Source organism: Chionomys nivalis, chromosome 15, assembly GCF_950005125.1.
Source record: "Chionomys nivalis chromosome 15, mChiNiv1.1, whole genome shotgun sequence".
NCBI lineage: Eukaryota > Metazoa > Chordata > Mammalia > Rodentia > Cricetidae > Chionomys > Chionomys nivalis.
The window spans coordinates 15897681-15912363 of record NC_080100.1 but is presented as its reverse complement, the minus strand read 5'-3'; the positions used below and the strand labels follow the sequence as shown (position 1 = coordinate 15912363).

The window sequence follows — 14683 nt, the reverse complement described above, 5'->3', positions numbered from 1 at the left end:
TAACCTAACACAAATCCTCCTTACATAAGGATTTCCTCCCTTTTGTTTTTTCCTCATGCTGCTAATTCTCTGTTTTTCTCAGACTGAAAACTGCCCTTCATTCATGACCAAATGAAGACACAATAAACCTGGAGGAATCTCCAGCTCTGAGAGCAGCAATGAAATGCACGTGCCTTATAAGAGCCAATTAACACTATGTTATGAGGACTACAGAGCAACTCCTTTGCAACTAGTGAAAAATTAAGTCGTGTTCCTTAAGATGTGTTTCACTTTTGTACATCTAATCCTAATATACCTACTTTATATTTGACCATGCCAGCCCTTGTTTTCTTTATCTTCCCATAGTTTTACTTTTATTAAAATTAGATTCTCCTCTCATATAACGCATCCCCGTCACAGTTTTCCTTCCCACCCCTCCTCCTGGCCTCCCCTTTACCTACCTTTCCCCCAGATCCACTCCGCCTCCCCCCTACCTACCTTTCCCCCAGATCCACTCCGCCTCCCCCCTACCTACCTTTCCCCCAGATCCACTCCGCCTCCCCCCTACCTACCCTTTCCCCCAGATCCACTCCGCCTCCCCTCTACCTACCTTTCCCCCAGATCCACTCCGCCTCCCCCCTACCTACCCTTTCCCCCAGATCCACTCCGCCTCCCCTCTACCTACCTTTCCCCCAGATCCACTCCGCCTCCCCTCTACCTACCTTTCCCCCAGATCCACTCCTCCTCCTCTTTTTATTCTTTCCCCTAAAGTTTTAAGAAGAAACAAGATTATTAGATTTAACTGCTGGAACCACTTCATTGAAGGGAGCAGAAAAAGACAACTGGGATAAGAGGATTTGTTTCTGAATGGGTTTTTATATCAACAAACAGACACCTTTGTGAAAATGTTGCAAAACTGATCTTCCTGCAGCCCAGAGTCAGAAGGCAGGTATATCCAATCAATGGGGGTTAGACACCCCAACATTCTTCTTCCAAGAGAAATAATGACCAGTATTTAATTCTTTCAAATATATTATATGAGGGCTGGTAGCAGAAAGCAGGATCTAGTTCTAGAGACTAATAGTGATTTGCATGTGGTCTGAGACTTGAATATAGTTTTTGAAGGGACTAGATATGCCAGGAAGATAATGAGCCTCCAGTTGATAAAGATGAAAAATACCAACTTTCACATGATGGTTTGCAAATACCTCCATGTAATTCAAAAGACTTTAAGTCTCTACTCACAAGGACCACAAGGACCACACAGACAAAAAAAAAAAAAAAAAAAAAAAAAAAAAAAAAAAAAAAAAAAAACCCACAAAATCGAAGTCAGATACTTTTACATTCTTTGCAGTAAGGAGAACAGGAATTTGGGAACCCAGACTTCACAAAACCATATATTTACATTGAATTGAATCAATATAATTTTAGCATACATTTTACATTGATAAATCAAGGGCTAGTAACATATAAATTTATGTTCTAGCAGTTTAGCTAAGCTTTTATAATAAGGAAGAACTGTGAACTCCAAAGATCACTCAAAACAGAACTGCAAGACTCCTTTGTGAGGTATAATGACTGTAGATAAAAAAAACCACATGTTAGTGAAAAATGGTGTGTTTGTTATGTGAATTTCCAATTTCTTGATAAATTCACTCAAATATTTTAATTAATTATACTCTGCACCACTTTTCACTAAAAGTTATTCAGAATAGTAGCAAAGTAAACTTTCCTCCCTTATTTGATTACTGTCATATATATATATGTGTGTCGTGTGTGACATATATATATATGTGACACACATAAGTATCTATCTATCTATCTATCTATCTATCTATCTATCTATCTATCTATCTATCCATATCTATATCTATAATGCAAAGTATCTCAGAGAAAAGTTTTTATTTAGATAAACTATAGGTAATAGAAGATATTTTCAGGATTGCAAATAAATTTAACACAGCTAATAATTCTCAAGATTTCCATACCATCTTTTTATAATTCTGTTCTAGATCTATCTAAAGATTATATATAGTGATAGAAATTTTATTTTATTTATTTATTTATTTTGGTTTTTCGAGACAGGGTTTCTCTGTGGTTTTGGAGCCTGTCCTGGAACTAGCTCTTGTAGACCAGGCTGGTCTCGAACTCACAGAGATCCGCCTGCCTCTGCCTCCCGAGTGCTGGGATTAAAGGCGTGCGCCACCACCGCCTGGCAGTGATAGAAAATGTAAAAGCAATGACAACTGGTAACAGACTCACTCGAAACTTAAAAATGATTTCATAGCAAGCATGCTTGTATGTTTTATCAGAATTCTCTTTATTGACTAATGTCATTGGCCCAAAAATTTAAATAAGAATTAAATGTTTTGTCCAAAATTAAGAAATAATGGTAGTTAAAAATAAAAAATAATAGCAGTATAAAATAATTATAAAAAGCCTTATTATAACTTATACTGAATCTTATAAGTGCAAAGTCAGTTAATCCTTACAACATCTACATTAGGTGGATATTGTAATTACCCATCTATTTTATGATTTGAAAAACTGAAATCTGTAAATTGTTACCCGAGTGGTGAACTAATGTTACTTGATGGTGATACTACTTTGGGGGATATAATAACCTATTTAAAAAGCACTTCTTATGTAATTAAATTCGGTATGTCTAAATGTTTCAATGAAAAAATGGTATAATAGAAATAGTCTGTGACTTATTTTGTTCATTTTACCTTTAACTAAATCCCTGACCCCATGTTTTATTTATGAATTATGTATTCGGTTTCATACCTGGCACTGAGAATCATGTTAACTCATTTTCATAGAAAAAGGAAAAGGAAATTGATGCTATTGTTGGTGGTGTTTCTGTGATGCTAAAGAACAAGAAGGATGAAACCATCCTTGGCTTTCTTCGACTGATAGACAAGCAAGTATGTACAAAATAGACAAGGTCTTTCAAGGAACTTCTTGATAATGTACATAGGGATTTAAGGCACGTATCTGAGCTGTGGGACTGCCATAATCCCTGCCTGGTACAAGAGAGATTTGATTTAATAAGTGCTGATTTTCTCTTTGTAAATAACGTCAACCTCTCCTCTAGTGAGAATCCCAAGGTAATGTCAGCCCCAGGCTGATCTGCATATTTAAAGTTATCAAGTAGTTTCAACAAGAACAACTGTCAGGTGTGTCCCCAGGAAGATGCTTCAACTTAAGGAAGAAGAAAATGCAGTTTAAAAGGTTTCTTTTCTTTCTTTGATTACCTGGGAAATAGAAGTATACCTACAATAAGCACTGTAGCTGTACGCGTTGCATTGATTTTGATTTTAACTATACACACTAAAATACTTTCAAATATTTGCTCCTCTCTCCTCCCACATTGTCTCAGTATTTGTTCAAGAATTAGAAAGAAATAATTCTGGTAAAGCCTATGATCTAGTAAAAGGGCATTAAGTCCTACTATGTGTAGCCCTTTATTGTCTAACATGATATATGTTGAGAATGTCAATAATATAATCTTAAATTCTGAAATATGACACAGGACACAATTTAAATTATTTGCATTTTGGTCAGTTTACAGATACAATATCTTTCTCATCTCTCATATTTATTTACTTTACTGTTGTATATATTTTTTAACAGCATAATTCCTCTTACTACTTTTCTGCTAGAGAGATAGCTCAGTAATTAAGAGAATTTGATCTTCTTTCAAAGAATCCAGAATGTACTTCCTAAGGGCCATGTAGTAGCTCACAAATCTCTGTGACTCTAGTTCAACAGGTTCTGATCTAACTCAAGAGGATGGCTTCCATGGGGTCCTACAAGAAGGTTTAGACACATGCATATAAATTTAAATTGTGTTTATATTATAAATATACATACATATAAGTACATCCATGAGTGTACATAAATGAAGATTAATTAAAATGAGTGGTATATTTTGATTAATGCTAAAAGCACAAAATAATCATTTATTTTAAATAGGAGAGGATTAGGCAAGAGACTATCATTTAAAAAGTCATTCTAACATATAGCAACAATTTCAAGGCAGAAAAGTAAAAGACATTAAGGATTGTCATTGTTAGGGAAGACCAAATAAACAAAGGTAGCATTCAATAAAAGGTGAGCAATTTGACTGGGCTGGACCACAGGACTCAACACAACTGGAGTTGTGTCTGAAGTAATGCCGAAGGGAGGAGGGAAAGAAGATCACAGCATCTCTAAGTGTGTGATTCACAGGAGTGAATAACCAGGTCAAGCAAAGATTCAGGGGATAAAAGGCAGAGGTACCAATGAAAAAGGTACTTTGAAGCTTTTGAAGCTTTCTACCAGAAGAGCTTGTTGAAGAGAGAGGGGAAAAGGAAGGAGGGAGTCAGGCAAGGTCAGGTGGAGGGAGGGACAGTGAAGGATTTCAAGTTGGATTTTTGTATTGCAGAAATTACGGATTGTAAATGTATGCTAGTTGGAGAAAGACGTGAATCGGAGATGTGGCATTTAAGTAAACGATCATGTAAAGTGTCAGTGAAATAACATGTTTAGGATGACAGAATCTGGATAATTATCCCATTTTTCATGTGTGTTGGAATAATATAATTGTTTAAGAGGCATCCCATGGAAGTTATGTCTCTCTAGACTGCCCTATTTATTCCCATGGAAATTGCTTCAGAGTAACCAATTTTTTATAATTTTTTTATTTTTATTGAGAGCTACATTTTTCTCTGCCAATTTAATATTAACATATGTCATAATGGGAATCAGAGTCCCTGTTTTGTGTTGCCTTACAAAATTAACATTGACCAAAAAAAACAACAACAAAAAATTAACGCTGACCATACTCTGAGTCCTGGAACATAGATAAGCATTTGTTGTACAAATATGTTTAGTCCGTTCTTAATGATTTTTTACCACAGTTACGTTTCAGGTGAGACGTAAAGGGATTGCACAGTAAGTGCAATGGAATCCTTCGCCTGTGGCTAACCGACTTGAGGTTTTTCTAGAAGCCCCCCACCTGCCAATCCTACATATTTCTGTTTTTATGTGTTGTGGTTCTGCGAATTGATGTAATATACTTGCAGACAATTTCAAAGAAATGCCAAGATAGATCCTATAGACTCAGGAGATCAATGGTTGCTCTGTCGTGATGCCTTCCCCAAGGGCATAAGAAAAAAAAAAACCCTAAAATATCCAGCACAGCTTTTTGCTCTAATTTAACTTAAATGCCCCCCAAATAAGCAAGTGATCCTGTCTCTGGTGTTCACAGATTTAGTTTTCTGTCTCCTCTGGTGAAAGTCTTCAATTCCGAAACCTTAGCAGTTTGTCAGTCTCCAGTGTGACTTTCAACTCTCCTCTGCCTCCTCCTTAACGCCCATTTAGCACGGAATAATTTCCTTAACTACCCTGCATTGCCTCCAAGGAGCTTTATCTTGTTTTTAATTTCTTCCTGTTAAGCTCATTAAAAAACATCTTTTGAGCATTATACAATGGAATGCTTTATAAACGTGCATAATTGTGTCATTTTTCTTAAAGCAAGTATTGTTTGAGATTATTATACAGCACTGAGATGTTGCAAGAAGATTACACACAAAGCAAATAAAAAATTAGACTAATGTTAAATTATTTTGTTGATTCGTATGTGTGGGGCATTTTGAAAAATCTCCACCTTGGAGAAGTAGAAGGTTCTTATGTAAATGTGATAGCAACAAGGACAGAGAACAAAGGATAAAGAAAAATTATCTCTTTCAACCTAAATTTTTTTTGTTTGCGACAAAACAAAATAGCAGCTATTTGTTGCTAAGCTCGAAACCTGGAGAAAAGCAATTTGCCCTTGTTCTTCTCCAGGTTGATTTCTGGCATTTCTTTTGTTGTTCTAAAGGACGTCACTTGTCACATCTCTTAGTTTGACTATGCTTTCCCCAAAGTCCCTTACTTAAATTGAACTGCCAATTATTTCTAATTTCACTACAAAAATCTGCAAAATTTTCGATATTGCAGTGTAGGAACCCTGTTATTTGAGTGCAAGGGAGAGTCTGTGTCCAGTCTATCATTCCCTAAGACAGAAAACCCAGAAATGCATCAAAGCTATCTGAAATCTTTGATGAAGACAATTCGGGTGTCATGTGAGGTTTTCAGTATCAGTTTGCAAGTACTCTTATTGAAGTAACCACAGCCATTGTTTGGCAGGCCTCTTTGCAACATCACCTCTAGATTTTCACCTGCACATCTTCTCACATCCAGGTGCTTAAGTGGGCAACCAAGATAGGAGCATACTTACCAGGAAGAAATATTTATGTGCTCTAATCATTAAAAGAGAAGCAGATGATTCAATCTGACACCTGGGAATGAATTCCAAACAACTACAAATTGGAATTGATAGGAAAGCTCGCCGCATAATTAAAGCTCCATCAACTGTACGATAAAAAATAAGTAGCACGCAAATAGGCGCCTTTAAAAAGAAATGAAACGTGGTGGGTGCCAGGGCTGTGTTCCTTTGCCTTTGTCAGTGTGGACATAAGAATCTAAGAATCTGTGCTTCAGTTCTCTGCTTCTTGGCTTACGTGGAAATTACCCCAGGAAGGAGAACAGACTGGCTCTCAATTAAAGCAGTATCAGTTTGCATGACAAACCAAGATATTTGTATTCAGCATAAGCAACTAGAAAATAAATAGTAGAGTGTTAATGAATCACCCTTTTGTACGTTTACAACATGAAAACGAACTTTTAAAATTTGAAAGAGACCAAATAAAGTTTGACCTAAAATTGGATCTGAGCAAAGTGTAATTCCAAAGAAAGCATTCTAATCTTATGCATAGAGATCACTTAATAAAACGGCTTCCAAAGAGTAAATGAGTAACTTCATACAAAAAGACACGTGTGAGGAGCGTTTAACAATATATGTAACTTCTAACAAAACTCTTTGGTTTATTTGTCAGAACTATATCTATGCTACTTTAATGAATGAGCTCAGTCATGGCTTTTTAGAAAACTCTGGAATACTTTGAAGAAAATTTCATTTTTATTGCTGGAAGAAAATTAATGTATCTCCATCTTCATTTACATAAATACTTCCTAAGAAATAACTAGAGAACTAATAATCAATATAACTATATCAATATCTTCAGAACTATCAGGTTCATTGTAAACCAATAAAACCTATTCCCTTTCATGCTTACATTGACAAAACTATGAAAAATAGCATAGCATTAATAACACTAACCCAACAATATCAAACCTCAAAATGGATATTGTCTCTATACTAACGGAGAAATTAAGTGAACTGATAATCTTCAATGCTTGAACACACATGTAACAGCAACATAAAGTGAACAGACTTTCAGATGTAAGCATATGCTGTCAAGCAATCAAAAGAATTTCAAGCCGAAAATAAAAATGTAGGACAAAATCTCAGAGACATACCCCCAGTGAAATCTTCATGAAATTAAAATTAATGGAACCAAGAAGACACATCCTTGTCCTCCCCCTTTCTTTTTCTCTTTCCCTTTTCCTTCATCCTTTATCAGTTTCTACAATCTACTATCATAGAAAAGTGTGTGTGTGCATGTGTGTGTGTGCATGCTCACACATGTGCCTGCTTACTCATATGCATGTAAGTGTTAAGGGTGCATGCACATTGCTGTGTACAGGCGGAACTCTGATAACAAGCTGGTAAGCATAGGTCCTCGGCGCCTGCTCTTACTCTTTATTCTATGACATGGATTGTCTCTGAACTTGCAGCTAGAGTGGCAACCAAAATGCCCTAGAGCACCCCATTCCTCCACTTCTCATATCCAAGTAACCATGCTTGCTTATTAAAAGCTCTTACCCATGGACCCATCTTTCCAGACCTCTTTTAACCTTGTGGGTACCTGTGCTCAAACCTAATTACTGAGTTCTGATGTTTCATTTTCTCCACTTAGGAGGTCAGGTCCCCAGTAGCAGTCCTAGAACCTTGGTATGGCTTTTCTAACTTAGGTTGGATAATTCATGTAGCTTTCTATAGTTGGGAAAATCACCCTCCTCAGGCATTTTCTCCTTTCTTTGTGGGCAGTATGTCTTATGCATTCTTTGGACCCACGGATTTTGATTTACTCTTTTGTTTTCATGGGATACAATCTTCACCAGGTTACTTAAAAAGAACCAAATGGAATTGGCTGAATATGAAACTATCTTCTTTTGGGAATCAAATTTAATTAATACGTTGTTTAGAGTAAACACTGAGGGGCCAAAATAATTTTATCATCAAGTTTTCATGACATTGCTAATTTTCTTACCTGCTTTTTAAAAAGCTCACTGACAGTTGCGTTCATTCCCTCTTGTGATCCTCTAAGTTATATATTAATTTTATTTCTCCTCTAGCTTACTTAGTCTCTTGTTGGCTGCTATTAATATTGTGTTGATCCATCTGCTATTTTCAGCTTTAGTGAATTTTTTTGAGATTATAATTTAATTACATTTCTCCCTTCCCTTTCCTCCCTCCAAACTGTCCCATATACCCCTCCCAACTCTCCTTTAATTTCACCGGCTCTTTTTTTCACTAATTTCTGTCGCATGCTTATATGCATTGCATAGACATGTTGTTACTAAATGGAACCACTTTGGTCCATATAATTCTACCTTTAAGCATGCATTCAGAGCTGACTGTTTGTCATTGTGCACCAATAGTGTCCTTTTCTCGGGGATGGCCATCCTTTCCCTTCCCAGATTTCCTCAGTTGCCTGTAGTTCTTTGTTAGAGCTCAGGCTTCCTGGTTTTCTTTGGCGTGATTATTGTTTTTAAGATAATATTTTGGGTCTTTATAAATACAGTCAAACATAGATGACATCCTGTCCTTATCTTTTTATGCCAAGTTTATCTTATTGATCAAAGTTCAGAAACGCAGTTTTGCAATATATAAAATACTTACTTTTTATGAGTATAAGAAACTTGAGTTTTCAATTTAATGTTATGTTCCTACTGGTCATTTACCTTTGTTGCACACAAAGATAGCTAAAAGTATTTCCTTTCAGATAGGAGAAGAATATATGGCTATGTGCTAGTACATTCACTGACTTTGTTTTGTTATTTGTATTTTTTATTATTGTTGTTGTTGCTATTACTATTATTTTAAAAATAATTCTATGTTTTGTTTCTACATTTGCATCTTTCTAAATACCAATGTTTCCTAATTATACAGCATTTAATTTCAAAATATATATTCTCATTTTATCCCTTTTGTGAGCTGAATCCAAGCTTTTACTTCCCAGATTATCAAACTGTGACCTTTTTTGAAATAGGAGAACTTAATCAAATTTTAATTTTGTTTATATAGGATCATTACAGCTATGGTCCCTATTTCTAGGGTTCTGATAATAAATAGCCCTTATAGTACTCAAGTGATGTGTACACAGTCAGCTGACAAAGCTGTGTTCATTTTACCAAAGCCTCCAGAATCATGTACACCCCAAATCAATGTTCATAGGTTACTTTCTGCTAGGCCATACATGAATTTCTATTGTACAAATGTTCTTTATATTGGTTTTATTAGACTTCATATTTATAAATTCAGTAGGTATAAAAAGATTTCACATCTTGCCTTTAACTTACATTTTTTCTATTTCTGCTTTGGCACACTTTTTATTTTTCTGGTGTATGCATCTGTAAATGGTTTTCTACATCCAACCTAATGCTTCCACCTAGCCATCTAGGTTTTATTGTTCTTTAGGTCTTTAGACATATGTTTACTAATATAGACACCAAACTATCATCTCATCGTGGACAACATACTTTATTTTCCTTGCATTGCCTCTTACTTAGAAATTTTTGAGAGAGGGATGACTTAGTCCCAGTAACTTTCATTTTACCCTATCTTATTTGGCCTTGAACTCAACAGCAGTTCCCTAACCCCAGTCTCTCAAGTGCTGCATTTATAGGTGTGAGCCAAGACATCCAGCTAGTCCTAGTTCATATCTATCTGCTAGCTGAGTAACTGTCTGGTGAGTTTAATGGAATTGGTCACCATCTTTAGAGCTTCATGAATCAATCCAAATTAAGATAAATTTATTGTAGAATGAGAAATATTCACAGGCAAAAGTAATATAATTGTCCACTTCCGGTGATCTTTATTTTCCTGCAGTATGATGACTTATTATTTTACCACCATACATTACCTCTGTGTATAGATATATATGTATATATATATATTCTCACATATATGTATATATGTATCTTCGTATAATTTAAAGTGTTTAACGTATTTTCAGTATTAGATCAGACTAAATTAACAAGCTAACATTGTAAGAAACAAATCCTGATTTAATTTAATATAAAATTTATTGATGGAAGTTTTTTATTTTCTTAACTTTTATCTAATTCTGCAGCCTCCAGCAACAAATTGATTAGTTTTTTGTTGTTGTTGCTTTCGTCTATAATCAAGTTACTCAATGATATCTCACTTAATTGTTCCATGAATAAATTTTTGCCTTATTTTCCATTTAATTCCTCAGATTTAAAAATTATAAAATTTCATCAAGACTACGTTCAGAGTATAAGTGAGAAACACCAGCATTTGCAAGCAATATTAGGGAAGTCAAACAGAGATGCATGTTAATGTCAGGGAATGGAATTCTACACCCTTTTGAGCAATAACATTCAGAAACAATGTGCAACTGTTACATTGAAGCTTAGAAATCAAGGCATATTATCAGTATTAATGTAACAATGTTCTTTGCTTAAGTACTTCTAACTTGTCATTGTAATGCATGATCTTTTTAAATTATATTTTAAATATTACATTACTTGCCATTGCACTGAAAAATCTTTTCTCAAGGATATATATGTTGCTTTTTTGAAAGATCAGATAATGTGCTGAAAGATATTAACTGACTTCTAGTGAAATTACACTTTTAAAGTTGTATTAAAGTGTTATTTACATGTATTAGATTCTTATTTCATGTATAAATAATTATCTTTCTTTTGTCCTTAACATATTTATACATTATGACTCAAGGATTTAATAGTCTGAGATTCTAGAACACCATACTTGATCAAATTTTTTAGAAGTATATTTTTGGTTAATTAAAATTATGTGAATGCCTAGTTGATTCTATGTCTTAGACTGGAAAGTTAGAAGAAGAATCTACAACATCTTTTCCTTAGATTTAAGTAATGATGGGGAAAATATGAGGAGAGAAAATTCATAAGCACTGAAGGCAAGTGGCTAGATTACCAGTGTCAAATATGGAATAGTTATAGGAGGAAATTAAATTATTCTAGTGGGGGAAAAAGCAGACTTTAAAAATAATCAGGGTTTTTGAGGCTTCACTGGTCACTAATCATCTCTATAATTAAAAATGATTAAAAATGAATGATGTGAAAAAAAGCTTCCCTTTACAGAATTCTACATAATAATTATGACACTATAGAAAATCAAGAAGATCACCATCATTAGTTCCCAGTATGTATTTTGCTGGCTATATTACTGATTGATGCAAAAATTAGAGTGAAGATTTTTGATGAAACATATTTGTACAAACTCAAGGCATTTTCTGTAAGAGAGCCATCACTTGCATCAATTATAATTAAATATATACTAATTTAACGTTAGTGAAAAATGGCAGGGGCACAGGAATGTAGTAATCATCAGTAATCTCAGTCACAAGACATCCTGATATGATGCAATGCAGGTAAACTTTGTGCAGAGGGAAAACACAAAACTATTCATATTTAACAAGTATGCCTTCACGATGAAAAAAGGAAAATGCTCTTTTCAAAATAACAGAAAAGTTAGCAAAGGCAGGTCAAATTATATTTTCAAAATATCGGCTTTATTGGAGAAGTCTTTCAAAATGAGTTTGGTGTTTTTATTGTTTCTCTTGTGGATTTGTTTAAAACTCCACTATTTGTTTTTATTTTAACTCATTTCTTTGAGTGCTAGGTTATTTTATTATAGCATCATTTTACATTTAATACTCAAGTCACTCATTCCATCTTTCCCTGTTCATAAATGCGTAAAGTAATACATTTTTCTCCTCTATAGTCCTATTTTCTCTCTTCATAGTGTGTTTAGCTTCCGTTAGTGCATCCGTTATAAGCCTTTTGGAGTTTCCTGCTGATGGTTGTTTTGGTGCTTTGCTTTGTGTTTTTGGTCCTCAGATTTGTTGCCTTATATAAGCCATAAAGAACCTAATTTTCTATTGTTTTAACCTTTCAAGAATGTATTGGTGATCATCTACTCTCGTGTAAGTGTGTGGTAAGCATGTGTGTGTACTTACAATGAGGAGACAGAAGCATGTGGAAGCAGGTCTTCGATATTAAGATCCTGTCTTTTCCTATCTTGATCTATAGGCTGGACAGTACATGCTTTAACTAATGAGCCATCTCAAAGTAGTCATCAAGTGTGTAATGTGGATTGCATTGCGGACAGAGATATTTTAACTAGTGATGCAATTTAGGAAGGGATACAACTCAGTAAATTAATTCTAAAGATTCTATCCAATATGCAACTACTATACCCTACTACAGAGAAATGTATGTACTTGACAATAGTAGAAGAAAAGAAACAAATGGGAATACAAGATAGAAAAAATACCAAAAACCTATTTCATTGTATTCTTTGATGCTGCACATACAAAATAAAAACTTAGGAATGGAATGGGATTAGGAAGAGTGCCAGAAAGCTTAGGTTTTGGTCATGTAGATTTCATCTAGTTTACTTTATATCAAGCTCACATGCTCACATTTGAGTGGGAACCTGAAGGAAGTGATCAGCTGAGCCACTGGGCTGCTCAGGATTCAGGGGTTCCATGGGAAAGGAAGACTTGGAGCAAAGATCATCCATATGAGAGTAACCAACTTTGCACGACCTCAAGAACAGAAAAGAATATGTTTAAAATCATAGAAAAAGACCATGCTGAGCTCCAATGCCATTTGTAAGAAAGCCACTCATACTGAGAGACCTCACCTCCTTTATGCTATTACATGACTCCTAAAGAAGCACACATCAAGGAATCTTGTATTTGGAGAACTCTATGATAATATATGGGGATAATGAGGGAATAATTCATGATAAAGACCTAACGTGATAAAACTACAGTGAAGGACATAGAAAATTCTTTAGTCAGAAAAATACTGAAGGTCTAATTTATTGCAAATCTTTCATGGAAGAGACTAGAAGTAAAAGATATTAAGAAAGAAATATGAATGTAATACCAGGACAACTTAACAGGTCGGGACCTTATGATGTCTAATACAGAGAATTAAACTTTATGGGCACATGGAGCTATAATCAGAAGCATGCTTACAGTCAATTAACCCATCAGAAATTGTAGTTTATGACCACGTGTTAAAATTTAAGTCTCATTAGTGTTAGTGGAGGTTCGTGCTGGAATCACATACAGGTATACCAAGGGCTTAGATGTATATGTGTTTTGCTCCAGAATGAAAAAGGCATTGTCAGAATTTAATGTTTGTACTCTGACACTGTGAAGGACATCTTTTTATTTCCAACACAGACTAGTCTTTGTTTTAGTTGTCACAAGTAGAGATGAGATTCTTTATGCATCGTGACTGATTCTGTGGATTTATGAGCTGTTTTGATCTGCAGCTAAAGTAAGAGATGTAAATAACTGCACATAGCATGGAAAATGTTGAGTACAAATATTCACTGTGTTTCAGGTGACTTGTTGTGATTATGTAAACACATGCAGGGATTCAGGTGCCTTTATGCACTCCGATAACATCTATTCAAATGAAAAACGCTAATTTTCAAAATCAGAATTAACTGCTGACACTATACAGATTGCTATATCCAGGAAAGCCCGTTGAAATTCCAGAATTTTCTCCCAGTTTTTAATAAATATATTCAAAATATTAATTCAACAACATCTAACATAGATTATATGTTGTATGATATTCTTTTGCAGAGACTCTTCTTTTGAATAATCTCTACTTAATCACTTTTTTCTCATATATGTATATGTATTTATATGTATATACAAGAGAAAGAAATGATGTATATAAATATGTATATTTATATTAGCATTTATGTTTTTTTTGTTCTGTACAGACACCATCCATCTTCGAGTTCTTGAATCCTCTCCAGTTGGAACAGCTGTGGGAAGCGTAAAAGCAACCGATGCTGATATGGGAAAAAATGCTGAAGTAGACTACCGCATTATTGATGGAGATGGGACAGATATGTTTGACATTATAACTGAGAAGGACACACAGGAAGGCATCATTACTGTGAAAAAGGTGTTCAGCTTCAACATAAACAAGCATCTTTGTGTTTAGCAAGCAGAGATTTCATTGTGTACTGTTTGCTCTTGCATTAGCTACCAAAAGAAAAAGCATTGGTATGCTCAGTTGAGTTTTGCATTACAATAAATAAGAAGACTCTAATGCCAGAGAGCCTTTTAGACATTCTGACAATATGCTCTTCTTATTTAAAACATGAAACCTGAAGCTTGAACAAAAATTTGAGCAGTCAAGTTAATATATGTGTAATTATATTTCTTAGTTTAATTATTATTATTAAAAGCCCCTGTAAAAGCAATGTTTTCTTAAAGAGCAGTTAATAAGTAATATTGGCAAGATATCATCACAGTTGGAGGCATAAAAATAACATGCTATCCAGATGTATGAGTCAATAATTAGAGTTGCTAGTAAAAAGAGACAGAATGGATTAGAACATAATTTAATTGTTCACATTTTCCCTTCTGCCATATAAATTAAATTT

General features: G+C 34.6%; 1 protein-coding gene across 3 annotated transcripts in view; it reads left to right on the top strand.

Moving 5' to 3' along the window:
* Window positions 1-14683, top strand: part of LOC130887373 (cadherin-10) — a 184357-nt gene that overhangs the window by 136928 nt on the left and 32746 nt on the right. For all 3 annotated transcript variants that reach the window (XM_057789788.1, XM_057789789.1, XM_057789790.1), the window contains one exon: window positions 14012-14199. In XM_057789788.1, the coding sequence (XP_057645771.1) occupies window positions 14012-14199 (188 nt within the window). The remainder of the gene's footprint in view (window positions 1-14011; window positions 14200-14683) is intronic.